This window comes from Pogonomyrmex barbatus, unplaced genomic scaffold, assembly GCF_055798465.1.
Source record: "Pogonomyrmex barbatus isolate J1 unplaced genomic scaffold, ASM5579846v1 scaffold10, whole genome shotgun sequence".
NCBI lineage: Eukaryota > Metazoa > Arthropoda > Insecta > Hymenoptera > Formicidae > Pogonomyrmex > Pogonomyrmex barbatus.
In genome coordinates, this window is record NW_028297099.1 from 4235881 (window position 1) to 4252318 (window position 16438).

The 16438-nt window shown below is 42.0% G+C and overlaps 1 protein-coding gene across 1 annotated transcript in view; it reads left to right on the forward strand.

The window, feature by feature from the left end:
- Ten-a (Teneurin-a transmembrane protein) overlaps positions 1-16438 on the forward strand; it is a 426087-nt gene that overhangs the window by 384566 nt on the left and 25083 nt on the right. The window contains exons 10-13 of the mRNA XM_089070549.1: positions 6914-7191; positions 13365-13484; positions 14183-14841; positions 14936-15194. Of these exons, the coding sequence (XP_088926675.1) occupies positions 6914-7191; positions 13365-13484; positions 14183-14841; positions 14936-15194 (1316 nt within the window). The remainder of the gene's footprint in view (positions 1-6913; positions 7192-13364; positions 13485-14182; positions 14842-14935; positions 15195-16438) is intronic.

Here is a 16438-nt window from a genome sequence, read left to right on the forward strand (position 1 = left end):
AGAGAGAACGATGCGTCGCAGTAAAAATATAACCCGAGGAAAACACGCTTGTCCTCGCACAAATCGGCGGTGCGCGATCGATGACTCGCAGCGGGGGAATCTTTATCGCGAAATTATGCAGCGCGACGAGTCGTCGACCTCAGATTTCGTCTATGATAAAACGGAACGTCCGAGGAAAATTTCGGAAGGACGTATTTGTCTACACGATCTCGAAATAAAAGTCTAGAGAAGAATTATGACATAGCAGATCAAATAAATGGAGGAAATCATTTCGAATGCACATATGTTTAGATTCATATTTATTTATTGTAATGCAAATGTATAAGCAATATTTTATTATTATTGCTCTTATTTATTCGCATTAACAATATAATATAAAATCACAATCGCTTAATCAATGCAATGTATTTTGTATTTGTTTCTGCTGTACATTAATTGTTCAAAGCACAATACGCGGAATTATTTTCATTAAAAGTGATTCTCTGTGTAGCATGTGTTGGCAAATTAAAATATCGAGATAAATTATACAAAAACATATTTCTGATTATAGATAAAGCTTCAAAAAAGATTTTAAAGATCCGTCTCTTCTTTGTAAAACTTCATACGAGTGCACGTAATTTCTGCAACCGCGAAACTTTTTACAAGCGATAAAACGATCAGAGGCGAAGCTTCACCGGTGGAAACACTCGCTCGGGGTCTTCTCTTATCGTCGCGGATTCCGATTTCCGCGTGGTGCAACACAGATGGGTGCCCTCGTTCTCCCTTCGCGCGCGCAGCTGGTGTCCTTTTAACACGACGCCGGATGGCAATAAACCACGGGAACTAGTTGGCGTACGGCCGGCGAAGAAGAGGAGGCATGGGATTTACGCGGGATTGTATTACCGGGCGGGGTGTAGCCAGCTGCCCGGTGTCGCGTTTTATAACGTTACGACTGACATTAGCTCTCTCCGACGTGTTCCTCGTGTTACCCGCTCGTATGCGGCCGCGATGAGCGCGAGGCTCGCACTCGTTTAGAACCCGCGGTCGACCATCAACTCCGCCATTTTTACCGATCGTTCGCGCGGCACGACGGCCTGCGGTGGCTTGCGAGACCGACGAGTGCCATCGTCTTGATACTGGCGACAGTTCGTACGGCAGTTCGTACACAGGTAGATCGTAATTCCTTTGCGAGCTACGAGATTTACGGAAAAATGCTTTTAGCCTCGAACATCGCATTATCATTGTTTCATCTCGAGCGAGAGAGAGCATTTGTTACTTTTGACTATAATTAAGTTTAATATAATGATATAAAGTACGCATACACATACGCGTGCCGTGTACGCACGGATAGACGTATAACCATATCAGTTTCACCGCGCGAGAAACATTCACGGAGATTTCATTTCACGATATTACTCAGGCTTACGGTAGCTTTATGCGAAATATGAGAAAATCCTCAAAAATGATATTGCGACATAAATTTCGCTCGGAGCAATCTGATAACTTCTTGCGGAGGTATTACTTGGGCTTGCAGCTAGTTTGTACATGATGTATAAAAATATGCGGGGATCTACTTTGTTGGAAGATTTTGTGAATGCAAACTTATGAAGCAACTTATACTTAAGTCCAGAATCTTCCCTTTATCTCATTTATCGATTTTTCTTCATGCGCGCGAAGTTGGACGGAATTGTCAGGAATGATTGACAAGAAATACTCATCAACCGTCGCGATTTATAGCGTCCCCATCTATCTTTTATCGAGGAATATCTCGTGTGCCACTCGCGCAAACATTCTATTCTCTACGATGGCGTAAAATTAATATCCAGACGTACGTACGCAAACGCGAAGTTTAGCTGAAGATAATAGGCATAAAGCTCCGCGTCGAAAGCGCGGTTAGTTTACGAGGTGCCTCGCAGTCTTAAAATCGTAACGCAGAATCTTCGCGGCACAGTCTCTCTGAATATTCAGTAGTATCGCACTTATTATTACTGTATGTCGAGAAACGCGTACAAGAGCTGCGTCACAAGAGGCATACCCTTTCTCTCTCTCTTTCTCTCTCTCTCTCTCTCTCTCTCTCTCTCTCTCTCTCTCTCTCTCTCTCTTTATCTCGAAATGGTAATCGAGCGATTAAAATTATAATCTCGGCGTAATCACGCCGTTCCATTACGGCGCACAGCGTGCGCGCGCGCGAGTCTAATTAATATTAAAAGGCCGAAATTAATAATTAGAGGCGTCGCGCTAACGGCGAGAAAGCAGACGGAGGTTGTCGGAAGGCGCGGCTTGACGCGCAGCTCCGCGCCGTCGTGCCCTTCGCGGAACAATGGCTGCGAGAGCAGACTTCATTATCCCCCGGGCGTGTTAGCAACGATCGTAATTTTTCACCTGAGAGTGAGATTCAATTTCAACTGTGGCGCGTCGTGTTACCTGTGTCTCTCTGTCACCTTATCTTCCCTTTGAAACGCGTTTGGCTGGACCCGCGCGCGGACCGGGGTATCAGATTTTTATTAGGATTCTTCCTACGTGTACCTCCTACAGGGCCACGGTAACGTTCCTCGACGTCGACAATCGTCGTATCTTAGAGCGCGCTTCGTCTGCGCTACGCGATCTCGAGGGAGATCGTAGATAAGCGGCGCCCGTGACAAACGATCGAGTATCAACGGCCTCCGAAATTTTTCACGCCCCCCTTCTTCTTAAAAGAATCCATTATGTTTTCTAGTGGCTACGGACTATCCGACGTGATGTTACTACGGGTACAGATATCACTTGAGATGATAGATAAATTAGTTTGAACAAGAGAACCTTTACAAAAGGATAAATTCAAACGACGATAAAAAATTTATGGCAAATGTATTCATTATTAAAAAATAAATCTATAAAAGAAATGGTAAAAAGGCATAAAACTTTTATGTATAGAGTATTGTTTCATCTTTAATCCGAAAGGGATTAAAAATCAAATAATTCACAAGATGAAGTAATTGGAATGAGATTAAAGATAAATAATTGTAAATGATATTTCATTCTATTGAATGAATAAGAAGAAAAAAAAAGTAGGACGACTTTATTTGAATACTTATTCAATATTTAACATCATCGATTTTAACATATTTTCTTTCATTTTTTCCGAAGATCATCTAGTTAAACCACAATAAAAGATTCACGGAAGCGTAGGGAAGCTTTCAAAATTTCAAATGGCGTACGAACTACACGGCACTCGTCGCTGCCAATCGTTCCTGCGATGAAACATGCGTTATATCATAATTGGATCACACGCTCGATTCTATCCTCTGCCCGCGCAGCTGAAACAGTCCAATCTTCCACTCAGACGACACTCAACTCAATATGTGGCAGCAACGCCGCTCGCAATTACCTCTTTAACTTCCAATATATCAGACAGCCGTCCAATTGGTTTAATCGGTGGAGGTGTTTTGTACACGTTCATACAATCCATACGTCCACCACCATCGTCGTCACCCGGTCGGTGAAGCTACCTGCTTAAAGTGACGGTGGGTCCTTTCGTGACCGGATTACGACTTAACTTAGATCAGGAACATCCTAACTTTGCAGCAGGACTGCGTAATCCGCCCAGGTTGCTGACGATCAAACTCGGCGTTCCTCGACCCACTTTTACATTGGTTAAAGGAGCATCCGCACGTTTTCGAACTTCCTTCCCGAAAGTCGTGCCGTGGTACAACTTCTCGCTTTAGCTTTACGCTTAAGTCCCTGAGTTAGATTAAACTGTCACAAGAAAAATCGCAAGCCCTTCGATTCAACGGGAACGTCTGAGATCTGCAATTCCTCGTTCCCGAGCAATCCGGCAATCTCAATGGAATTTTGTAAATTTACACGATAGACTATTGGATTGAAAAACATGTCAGTTTCGTCAATATATCGCGATACTTTGTTACAATTGGAAATGCCATTTATACTTAGGTGTGTACATAGGTATAATAACACTGTAATCTTTCAATTTATCTTCCAAAATCGAAGCTTCGGCAGGAACTTATATTTCTCTCACGTTCCCTCTGCTGCTTCTAACGATAATTAGCGAAGAAAGAGCCATGCATCGTGACCGACGAGCCAGAGGACGGACCAACCGGTAACTTAATCCATCGTATCGATTAGGAAATATAACCCAATTTCAGAGCTAACCGATTTACTCGCACAAATGGATTAACCCGGCTTGGAGGGGGGCCACGGCGTGAACACGCCGAATTGCTGCTTACTCCATTCTTCCGCAGTGCATCCCCCGGCTTTACTATCTCTCCTTTTTCGTCGTTTATCTTGTTTTCAGCCACTCCCCTCGCTTCATTTGTCTGTTACGTGCAATCAAGAATCCGGTTGTCCCGACCGGAGCGCCGTACATCTGTCCGAAGGCTCTTAGCCGGGCCACGGAGTTAGATTTATTTATTTCCGAGGAAAAACTTCTAGAGCTTCAATTCGGAAAATCTAGCGGAATACGAAAGTAATCGCGAAACGTTATAAATTAATCATGAGAGTTAATTAATGTATACGAGAGAAAAAATAATACCAGCAAACTAATTTGATATACTAATCAATAATAATGGTATAAATTAAAGCTTTAGGGCAAATATTATTGATATTATTAATATTAATAAACATAAATACAGAGAAACGTATATTATATTAGGTAAAGCCATTTTGAAAGTATCGATATTACCGATATTACCGATGTTCGCGGAAAATTTATTTTTAAAATGACAATGTAAAAGAAAGTTGTACACAACTTGAAATACTCTACATATGCAAATAATGCAAAATTTTTGTTAAATCATACTTTTCTGCAATTGAATTATTTTTGAAATATAATACTCACTACCAAATGATTCAGAGATCAAGTAAGATTATCTTTGGCTATCTTCCAGCTTAGAAAAAAATTCCCATTATTTCACCATTAAGTTTTTTCCTTTCCGATTTTTGTCGGACGCCGAGCACGCCGATACTTTTAGTAAATTAATTTTACGCCGCCGCTCTGCTGTTTCTAAGTTAATGATACCGAGAAAAAAGTAATATTTATTACGCAGGATTCCTTCTCTCGCGTATCTTCTTTTTTTTCTGAATCCGCCGCGTAAGAACGTCCGGGACTTTTGCCAGTGATATTTTTTCACGTCGTGTCTGATTGCTTCCTGCTCTAGAAAATATGAGCGGACATTTATAGGATATCGCGAAGCGTCGAGATCTAAGCGCGATTATTTATGGTATTTGTCGGACTGGATTTGTTAAGCAACTTATAAATTACATGCGGTACACGACGCGTCTCAACGATTCCTTCAAAGGGGATAGAACACTCATCTTTGAACTCTGCAAGATATCTGTCTCAACTTATCTTTAGAATTTTCTTTCACGACATCTATCATTTTTTTGATAATTCTTCCTGGGTTTGATGAAAAATTCCAAACTAAAATAATATTTGAATTAGAGCTTGAAGGAAAAATTTATTCTGTGCAAATGAAAAACTGTTTTTAACTATATCTATGTTTTGCGATTATGAGGAAAGAGAAAAGTGATTCATGATAATTTGACCGAATTTACTCTACTGAATAAATGAAGAAAGAATTCATTCGACTGTTTAAACGTTATTAGAAAAAGTAAAAATGTTCTGCGATTGATATATCGCAAGTATTACCTCTGTGAAAAATATCTTTTTTTAAACCTCTTTAAATCACTTCGCTTACATCCCGTGAAAGTGAAACGTTACCTTAAAGCGATAAGTTCGGGATTAAATCCAACGCTCTGACTGCTTTTCCATCGAACTCGAGTAAAACCGACTCGAAAGAGATTTTTCGTAAGTATTCGATTCAAGCAGGCGCGCCTCGCGTTCGGGCTTTATACTACGTGAATTTTTAAGCGGAAAATCCAATATTGGCGCCGCGGTGCATTGTTAAGTTCCTACTTGTTTCCTTTTTCTGGTCGCTTCAGTCCTCCCCTTTTGCCCTTCCCTCTATCTCTCGTCCCTACCAGAGACGTACTGTCAATCGAGTTATTCTTACGGGATTTCAGCCGCGGCGCGCGCATAATGCTATTCATGAGTCCGCATGATTATCGGAAAACTATATTTATCCTGGGCACCATATTAAATCCCTGTTTCGATGTTGGCCTTTCATCCGGCCGGCTACGGTCGCGCTTATCCCCGGCCTTTCGATGGGGAGGACGAAGATAAATATCGTCGATGATGAAAATAAAATCCTTGACACGGGTCCGACGGGTAGGGCCTGAACCTTGTCACCCCCGCGAAACGTCATTTTCCGAAAGCCCGCGGGTCTCTCGTGCATCTCGTGCGGCGACACACACACACACACACACACACACACACACGCGCGCGCGCGCGTGGCCTGCCATATCGAGCTTAATGGCGGCATCTGCATCTTTTATAAGCTTGGCGTTATCTGCATCCCTAGACGAGCATCGCCGATGCTCCGGTCTATGTACCACGGCAATCGCCGCCTCCGCTGGCACACGTGCGCCAAACAGATACCCCGGTCGTCGATTTATCGCCGGTGCGTATCGCCCTCGGAGCGACGTCGGATCAAGCAACCCGCTTGGAGTACGCGCAGTCAACTCTCCCATTTATTACCAGGACACACCGATACGCCGATGAGCATCGGCATGAATTTAACTAATAATCAGCAGTAAGCGAGACACATAGTAGATACTGATCGACGTCGACTCCGTTTCCGATTCGCAATCGCGCGGACAATTTGTCATCGTGGCCGATCATTTCGACTCGCGGTTATTAATCGCGACGGTCGAATCATCGAATCTGACCTTAGCAACCTGATTTAGACGTATCTCTTGAGTATTTAACACACACGTATACCGAGCGTGGTTGTAATTGTGCACTCCAATGACGTAACTTTCACCATGCTACGCATCTCAGGCGGTTCCTTCTAACATCGGTTACTTCTTGTTGTTTCAGGCTTCCACCACCGCAACAGCAGGTGACGGTGGGTTCTCTGGGCGGCGGTTTAGGTGGTGCCGGAAATGGCGGTACCGCCACGGTAGGCGCGCAAGGCCAAGCCATGGTGATGCCGGGTTTCCCGCTTCGTGCAGCAGCGGTGCCGCACTACTCTCCGTATTCGCCGTCGCGTTTTCACATCGACAAGCGTTGTCAGCACAGATGCTCCTGGAAATGCTTCTCGATCGCTCTAATTCTCCTGGCCGTAGCGTTGACGGCGATGCTGGCGTACTTTGCTGGTAAGTGATCGTTGCGTTAAAATTCTGTTAAAACAGATTTTCTATCTCAAATGAGATAGAAAATGAACAATCGTGTGATCCTTAGTATACTTTGAATATATAACGGAAGCTGATTTTTTTTAAATTAAAAATAAACTTTTGATTAAAGCGGGATGACGTTAAGTTGACTGCAGATCTAACTGAATCTGTATTTGTAACATACAAAGGGAGCAGGGGGCTATTTAATGCAATCATTTCATAAATAATATTTGCGTCGGTGTAAATTTGAATGAGCTGTTTTTATTAGTCCCAGAGCGCACGTCCGAGTAGTAACATAGCCGGCGGCGGATAGTCCGCGCAATTCTATTGCTGGCTGACCCGAAATTCACGGTACAATAATTCATTATTAACTTGCAAATCTGGTTACGACTAACCCAACCCACCTAATGCTAAAATCCATCGGAACGTCGGCATTACTGCACCATGCTAATCCTTGTACGCACAGAGGGGGATTATACATATGACTGACACCATAACATTCCGCGTGAAGGCATGACGAATTTCGCGTAATCATGCAAATCATAACTAAATGAGATTCACAAATATTTGCAAACGTAAAATTCACGTTTCCGCTTCAGTTAAAAAAAATGCTAAGAGCGAGGTAAACGAATTTATTTATAAAAGCAGCTTTCTCGATGTACTCGTGATAAAAATTTGTCACGCAGCCACGCGATTTAGATAACGTATTGAAAATTTAATCAAATAGAATCTTACGAACGAAGCACAAAAGTAATAAAAGGAAAGTGTCATTTAAAAGAATCAATTAAATTTAAGAGAAAAAGAAATAAGTAAAGTAGTCAAAATATTATGCAATGCAGCTGCATTATATTTATTTGTAAAACGCTATATGTTCATGATACATCGGTATTTTTCTTACAATATAGATAGCATGTAACATTTCCACAACAGCATTATTTTACAGTTGACATTTAAATACAACGTTTCTTTGCAATAGAAGTAGTTTTGGGTTATAAAACACGTGAGTCCGTTTTATTTTGCACCACATTGAAACGTTTGCTGCAAAGAGATATTGCCGAAGGGATGTTGCCGTTATGGACTCTCGAAATACTGCACCGAAAGAATTATTTTCACAATGTTTCATTTATAACTATATGTTAAACAGTTTTTATAGAGGCATAAAAAAATGTATATTATACATATATTATACATATATAATATTGTTTTATTATTATTCTTTAATTTAACTTCTCTTTCATTATAAGAATATTATTATCACATCTGCAGAACATAAATAATGTGCGAAATAACGTGGATGATGTATATATCAACGTATTCTGGAAAATTAAATACTGTTTAACGGAGGAAGTCCGGATCTTCTGTAGGAAACGTAGCTACGGCGTAACACTGCCGGCGTAATGGTTCATTTAACGCAGAGTGGTTGGCTCCATCCGGTTAGGGAGAAGCGAAAATATTACCCGTCGATAGCGAGGAATCGTTTCCATGGGGTTCGTTTTACCCATAAAACTCGTGCTGAGGAAGTAGTACAGCGTCGTAGCGCATCGCAAGGGCGGAGAGGAAGGTGAATGCATTCGTATGTGAATCGATATCATGCCTTTCTATCCGGTAATAACATGTATAATAATGGCACGTTGCAGGAAACGGAAGGGGTTTTATCTGATACAGCGGTAACAATAGCGTGCCTTCAATGTTCTCCAATATCGTTGATTTCAAACTTTTCGAATATTATGTTGTAATCGCTGAGTGGATTACCAGAAATTAAAAGTCCATGTCTTTGCTAAACGAATCGGGCAATTTCGCGGGGCAATGGCCTATCCGACGTACAAATCGATAGCCGTGCAACTAACGGCGCACTACCACGGTACACCCTATGGCTAACATTGGTAAACTTTGCTGCATAAATAACAACGGCGAAACCCCACGATGTATGAAATCTTACCGAGACTGAAACACAGCGACAGCATTCCTGGTACCGTTGATAGTCGGCTCTATTAATGAGCTCGCGGCAAGAAAACGAGAGACAAATCGTCCTAGTTGATCCGCGTCGTTAAGATCAACGTTGAAAGAACACTACGTTAGGCTATCGTTACTGCAAAAAGGACTCGCCAAATGGCTCCGCCAGGTCCGTTATGCTAATGCAAAAGCCAACGGGGCGAGGCTAAAGATACGCGCGAACGGGCTTAAAGATCGTTGCATCTCCATGGCGCCGAGTCCGATTAGAGGAATTAATGCTCGCCTGTTATCAGCATGCAACAGAAAGGAACCTACTTTCTTCCTTTCCGTCCCTTTCTGCCTTTATGCGAATTTTGCTTCTGCACTCCGCGAGATATCCGAAAATTCATGATCAAGGTTCGTCTTGCGAAGCTATTAGACTTTATCAGCCAAAGTCGCAGGGACTAAGGGGACTTGACCGGGGAAGGATAAGATACGGGTAGCTGGACCGTATTGTGTTCCGCGAATCTATATGACATCCCTCCGATTCCTTTGCGACACTGTCCTCTCAACTTCGGCGTTCATATTTTTCTTTCTCCTTTCGTTCCGCGTGTCATAGGGCGTGGGAGAAGGTAGAGAAACTGCAAAGTCGGTTCGCGGCCTCGAGGAGACTGCTCGCCAGCTGTTATTTCTACATTCCAGTAAATCGAGTCTAGAATCCAATCTGCCTGTTTGCTGCTGCATCCAAACTACCCCGCAGCCAACCTCTAGCGTTATCCCTCTCTATCCTCCACCGCGCCCGCGCCTCTTTTACGGTCGCTGCAGGTCCGTCTACTCTCTCTCTCTCTCTCTCTCTCTCTCTCTCTCTCTCTCTCTCTCTCTCTCTCTCTCTCTCTCTCTCTCTCTCTCTCTCTCTCTCTCTCTCTCTCTCTCTCTCTCTCTCTCTCTCTCTCTCTCTCTCTCTCTCTCTCTCTCTCTCTCTCTCTCTCTCTCTCTCTCTCTCTCTCTCTCTCTCTCTCTCGTTGCGAACACGTACACACACGGCTACGTACACGCACGCCCTGCGCGAACACGCTCCCTCTTCGTTTCATCCCTCTACCTCGCTCTGGAACGCACGAATTTTGCATGCACGTGAGTTGCCTTGCTTTTCGGTAATTTGACGTATGTCTGCTTGCTTGCTTGCTCACTTGTGGCCCTCACAGGGCCAAAATCGTTTCGCGACAAGCCACTTCCGACGTGGATCCTTTCCACGGTTTCATTTACAAGTGACTAACAAAACCGTTACCAGGGTAATTGTTCCTGACAAGCTCCCCTAAAACAGAGAGCACAACTAGAAAATTTTGTTTGTCATTTGTCGTTCTTTTCAACGTAAACATTTGTAAAATGTAAAGCGTGAGTAGCACTCGCACTTATTTTTATACATTTTAGAACGCAATTACAAATACCTCTGCAAGAGAATCGGTGATGTAGTGTGTAGATTTGTGGAAACATGATACGGCTCATTTACTCATATTTCTTTCTTCTTCCGTCAAATCCCCTTAATCCATACGATTTTAGATGACAAAATCTAATACGCTCGCAAAACTTGTTCGTCATACAGATTTTTCGCAAAAAAATTCCTTTAATTGTAATCATAAACTGTTGATACAACTTCGAAACAATTATTCTGACTTTTATAGCATGTTTGTCGTTAAAAAATTATAATATGATCCATCCGCTTGTGTTTTCTGTCACGATGAAACATTATTACTATGTCATTAATAGTTAACTCGTCAATAATAGCGACATTGTAGGCAGCTCGATAACGTTGTCGTGTCTGGACTCACGCTTCGGCGGATCGGAACGAAAGGGTAGACGGATCGATTGTAAACATTTCATTATAACGTACGAGCGGAAGTGGGCAGTAGAACGGACCGGCCGGGGTGGCGGCGGGATAATCCTACGATAATCCGGGAATCATTCTCGGGAATGAATCGCTCTATCGATCCGAGGGTATATAATTGAAAAAGTTGTTCCTTTGCGCCCCCTAACCCCTTCCTTCCTCTTTCATGAACGTGCCCGCTGTCCTTCACAGTCGCGCTCGCCTTTTTCATCCTCACAAAGGCAAGAGGGTGGGCGTCAGTGTAACAACCCCTTCCGCAGCTCGCATTGTGGTCATTTTAAATTTCCGGTGGTTCATCGCTACAACGTGGTAGTCTCTCGAGTCATATATATTGGATTTTGCGATGACTTCGTTTTGCACTATTGTCCTTATAGCTTTAAGCATACAGGATGTCTTAGAGGTCGCAGCTGCTGGTAGATTAAATTACTTAGAGACCCAAGTGCAAGCTCATTTTGCATTCGCTATCTGAGATTCCTAATTTTCAACATCAAATATTTTAGGAACCAACGATATTAAAGCGTTGTTAAAATAAGTCTACATAAAATTAATTGAAAACGCATAGCTGCACTATCAAGTCTGAAAATGATGAATATTTTTAATATATCAAGTTTATTTTTGGCACATTAAAAATATTTTATTTCCAGTGTATAAAATATAATCACCTTTTTTCCTCTTAATTTAATATTCGGTATTAGTAGTCTCGAAGTTACGTGACTCTTTAGACATTTGATGCAATATGTGGAAAGTTGGATTGCTGAACTGCAGCGACGTGAAGCGGGAACGAAAACGATGCCACGCTGACTGGCATATACGCGAAATAAGGTCATTCACAGTTCACTGCAACTCAATTTCAGCGATAGTTACATGGCGGCCAGGCAGGCAACGTCGATCCCGAAGGAATAGTCGCTTTTTTCCGGTCATTTCGCCTATCTCCGGGCTGACATGCGTACATGTGTACACGTACACGCCCACTTCGTATCCGTAAAAACGCGTGCGTACACGTAAAATTTTTATATGTGAGCAACCTCTCGTCTTGCACGTATCGCACAGCTTCCTTACGTCGAAGAAACTTGTCAAATACTATTGTCTGCGCACAAGACTTTTCTATGACCAAAGACAAGTTATTGCGAAAAGTATTAGGAGAATTAGATATCAATTTACACTTATCAAATTACCCGTTTCAAATTGTAATGTATTTACAAGCAATCTCTTTCGTATCAGAGGTAAATATTGCTAGCATTTCAATTATGCTCGCAATTTTATTCAACGCTAAATAAATAACATTGTGCAATGGCAATTCCGCTAGAAACGGTGCACAGGCACACGCAATAATGAGTGCTATTATCACGACAGAAAGCTTATACAATTCGCGATGCGATAAATCGCGAGGCGCGAAAACGCGTCCATTAAATGTCGGCGCCGAGTATCGGCGAATCGCGATTTGTCAAATCACCCACGCGGCAATAACACGCGAATTCAATTATGCGTTATCGGTGTTTTGTTGCGTTGATAAGCCAAGAGGTCGTTAGGCGGGGCCCTGGTCCAGCCCCTTTTTAAAAACTCTCGTTAAACCGCGTAATTAATTCGTGGCGCTCGCGGCGCACGAGACAGATAATTAATTAAACCGCAATATCCCGCCACGGATAAGGGTTTTATTGCCGAATTTATCATGGCGTTTAAATTCAACGAACTTGCACTTATCGCTCAGAAAACAATAATATAAATGACCTGAAACTTCAGATAACTACCGATATAGCATCAACATAATTGGATCTCGGATTATATCGGCTGATATTAAATGCTTTTTAGTCTTCATTGAAATGTTAGATGTCATAATCATTCGTCACTGAACATAAAACTAAAAACTATTGCGTTGATCATTGATCATTCATATTATTTTGCAAAAATTTATTTTAAAAAATACCATCTGAACGGTATAAGGATATTGTAGCAAGTGGACTAAAATTTTTTATATAATGAAGCAGTATACAATATAGCCGTGATTCAAACCGTGACATCTTGAACTTTATTATGCCAGATGCTCTAAAAGTTACTTGAGCAAAAAGTTCGAATTGTCATGGGAAATCTAGTGGGCCATCGTAATTCGATAGCGATTGTCCGAATTTATGAACCCATTAGGCAGCTGCCAGACGTTCGACTAAAGCCGTTCCTGATTCCTGACGCTATAAAAGCGTCGCACGGCAATGCTATTTCGCTCGGAATACCATTGGTCGTATGTTGCAAATATAACATTTGTCTACGAGCAATTGCACGTGAGACATCCGCATGGATTCCTGTCTTTGTCTTATTCTAAAACGGACATCCTCTGTTTACTTTCCAGCAGTGAGCTCTATGCGCCCGATAGACAGCACTAACTGCATTCTGGTTCAAGATATCAAGGCTGTCACTCACGAAAATGCACACATCCACGATTCGATATCCACGCAGATACCTACAGAAGGTAAATATCGAGCGGTATTAATTTGCATCTACTCTGCATGATGTAAATACTCTCGCGTATAGCGTCATACGCTAATTGCTTTTGGGAAGCGCGAGTGGATGAACGTTTCATCGACATAATATCTTTAGCAAGGACTATATCGCCCTGCATCTAAATGTCATCCGCTGTAAAGATTTCACATTATGAATTATATTAATTCCGAAAGATAATTATGGTACATGTGACCCGCTTTATACGAGAATAAATTGACTCAGTAACGCCATATAAAGTATATGATCTGCTAGTCTTAGCATAAATGTTTGACGACATTCTTCTCATAAAAACTGTATTCACTGTATCTTATCTTTCTTATCTTGCTTTTTCTAAAAATAATATACTAAGAAATGAAAATAAAAAATGTTGTTTTTATTTCTTAATATATTATTTTATAATGTATTATTTTTTATTTTTATTTCTTATTTTTAATTGTTTATTCATCATTTAATTTGCATTGTATCGTTTAATGTGCTATGGTTTTAAACTCTATAAATGTACGATATATCGATCGCCAATTTAAAAAAAATAGATAAAAACCATTTTCTCTTTGCGTAAAGATTATTGCTATTTAGATTTAATAATTTTATAAATTTGTCTCGAAATTTTCCTGGTAATTTATGCTCATATATTAACCATTAATATTCTTACGTCTTTGCCTGCAGAATCCCTGCCGACGAGTACGGCGGAGCATTCGAGCGCCGCGGACAGCGCCGGTGATCAGCAAAGCGATCCGCAGATCCAGCAATCTGCGCAGCAATGGCCGGCCGTGCTCGAATTGCAGGCCTACAATGTTGCGCACTCCGCCGTTATTCAGCCGTATCACTTCTGGAACACCGAGTTCCGCAACAAACAGCCGGCATTCATCAGGCTGAACTTGACCCTGCCGTGGGGCGCAAATTTCGCCGTGTACGGCAGGCGGAACGTCGCGCCTAGCGTCACGCAGTATGATTTCGTCGAGTTCGTGAAGGGTGGCAGGGTGGTTCACAGGCTGAAGAGGGACATCACCGCAGAGGCTGTCAGCTTTATGCAGGCTAGCGGCCCGCAGGACGTTCGCGTGGAACGTGCGGCACCACCAGCCACATCCTATCAACACGTACTCATCAAGAGGACCATTGTGGAACCGCTGATGGTCAACGTTAGTCTACTGCAATACTTCGACACCGGCGATTGGTTCCTGTCCGTATACAACGACGAGTTGCAACCTTACAAAGTTACCTTGGTCGTGACGGAAGCCGAAGGTGTTTCGACCACGTGTCCCAATGATTGCTCGGGACGTGGATCGTGCTATCTTGGCAAGTGCGACTGTATAGATGGATATCAGGTGCGTTTTGATGAATTATCATTTTATTGTCTGATCACGTACCACTTGAAAAAAATTAAAGTTCTAAGGAGACGAAACTTTGGAATTGTTTCAGGGTGCTGATTGCAGCAAAAGCGTATGTCCGGTTTTGTGTTCTTCTCATGGGCAATACGGCGGCGGTATGTGTCACTGCGAGGAGGGCTGGAAAGGCGCAGAGTGCGACATACCATTAGGCGACTGCCAAGTTCCTGATTGCAATCAACATGGTCAGTGCGTTAGAGGATCCTGCGTCTGTATTCCAGGGTGGAAGGGCGCCTTCTGTGACGAACGTAAGTTAGCGACATTCGTGACAAAGGGAAACAATTTAATGAAATGCATCTAGAAAAAGATACGAGACGCATATTCCATTTTTATCGAAACATTTAGAATCGAATTATTTGCTACTATATTAAATTTATATTTTCTCATACGGTCGAGAAAGAAAAAAAGATTAAAGGGAATAACAGGAAATCGATTTGAAAATATTTGAATGCGATTTGCGCGAGCGATGACGCTTGCAAACGCGTTTGACATTACGGCACATATTTCAGCTTTAAAAACGGCTTAGCGGAAGTCATGGGTGACGGGGAACGTTTACCTCGAACATCTATTTCTGCCCGGATCGTTATTTCTTCATGTTTATCACGGCACCATTAATTTTCCCATAATTCAAGCGTACGTCCTGGCCCTCTATCCGGGGAGATTCAAGATATTAGTAATGCAGAGTCCCCCGTCGGTGGAGAACATAGCCAGCCTGTGTACAACCTATAATTAATGCACGCAAAGTTCTCTAAATTTACATATGGGTCAAGCCATGCCAATTCGGCGCGACAATTAGTTTCATATTGTTTCGCGGGAATTTGAATAATACACGGGCGCGCACGGCACGCAGCTGCGTTCGATACGTTATAATTTCGCACACCCCGGAACTTCCGGACCTGAATGACGTACGATATAAATGACGAGATTATTCGCCAGGAACGAGACACTTCGTCTCTGACATTCTCATGGTCCTCGTTAGAGATACGCTCACCCGTCGCTTTTCCTAAACGCAGACGAAAACGGTATTAGTTCCATGTCAGTGGAATATGTCAGCTCCAATCGTAAGAACGATAAATTCGAAGAGTGGAAATGGATTTGCATTAGTCGCGACGCGACGATAAATGAGAATTAACTGACGAATAAAAATTCAGATTGAAAAAACTAAACTATCTTTTTTAAAGACTTTTCTTTGAAAACAATAGCGATTTTTATATTACATTTTATGTATTATATTAACACATGCATGATTTACGTGATGTACATTACTTAATTTTCCAAAAGTTTATATTTTCGTCAATTAAAATAATATCGAATAAACTTTAATTCTATTTGAGTTAAAACTGCTGTTTCTCATGTTCGCGACTTAGGAATTGATATCTTAACATTTTTACTGAAGAGAGCTTCGTTTCGAAGAAACATTCTGTATCTGCCATTAAATTCGCTTAATGGTATCATACTTCAACGCCCAATTTACCGCGTTCCGCGTAACAGTGGCGCGCGAACGCACCTGTCAGGTTCTAATGAAAGCGAACAAATC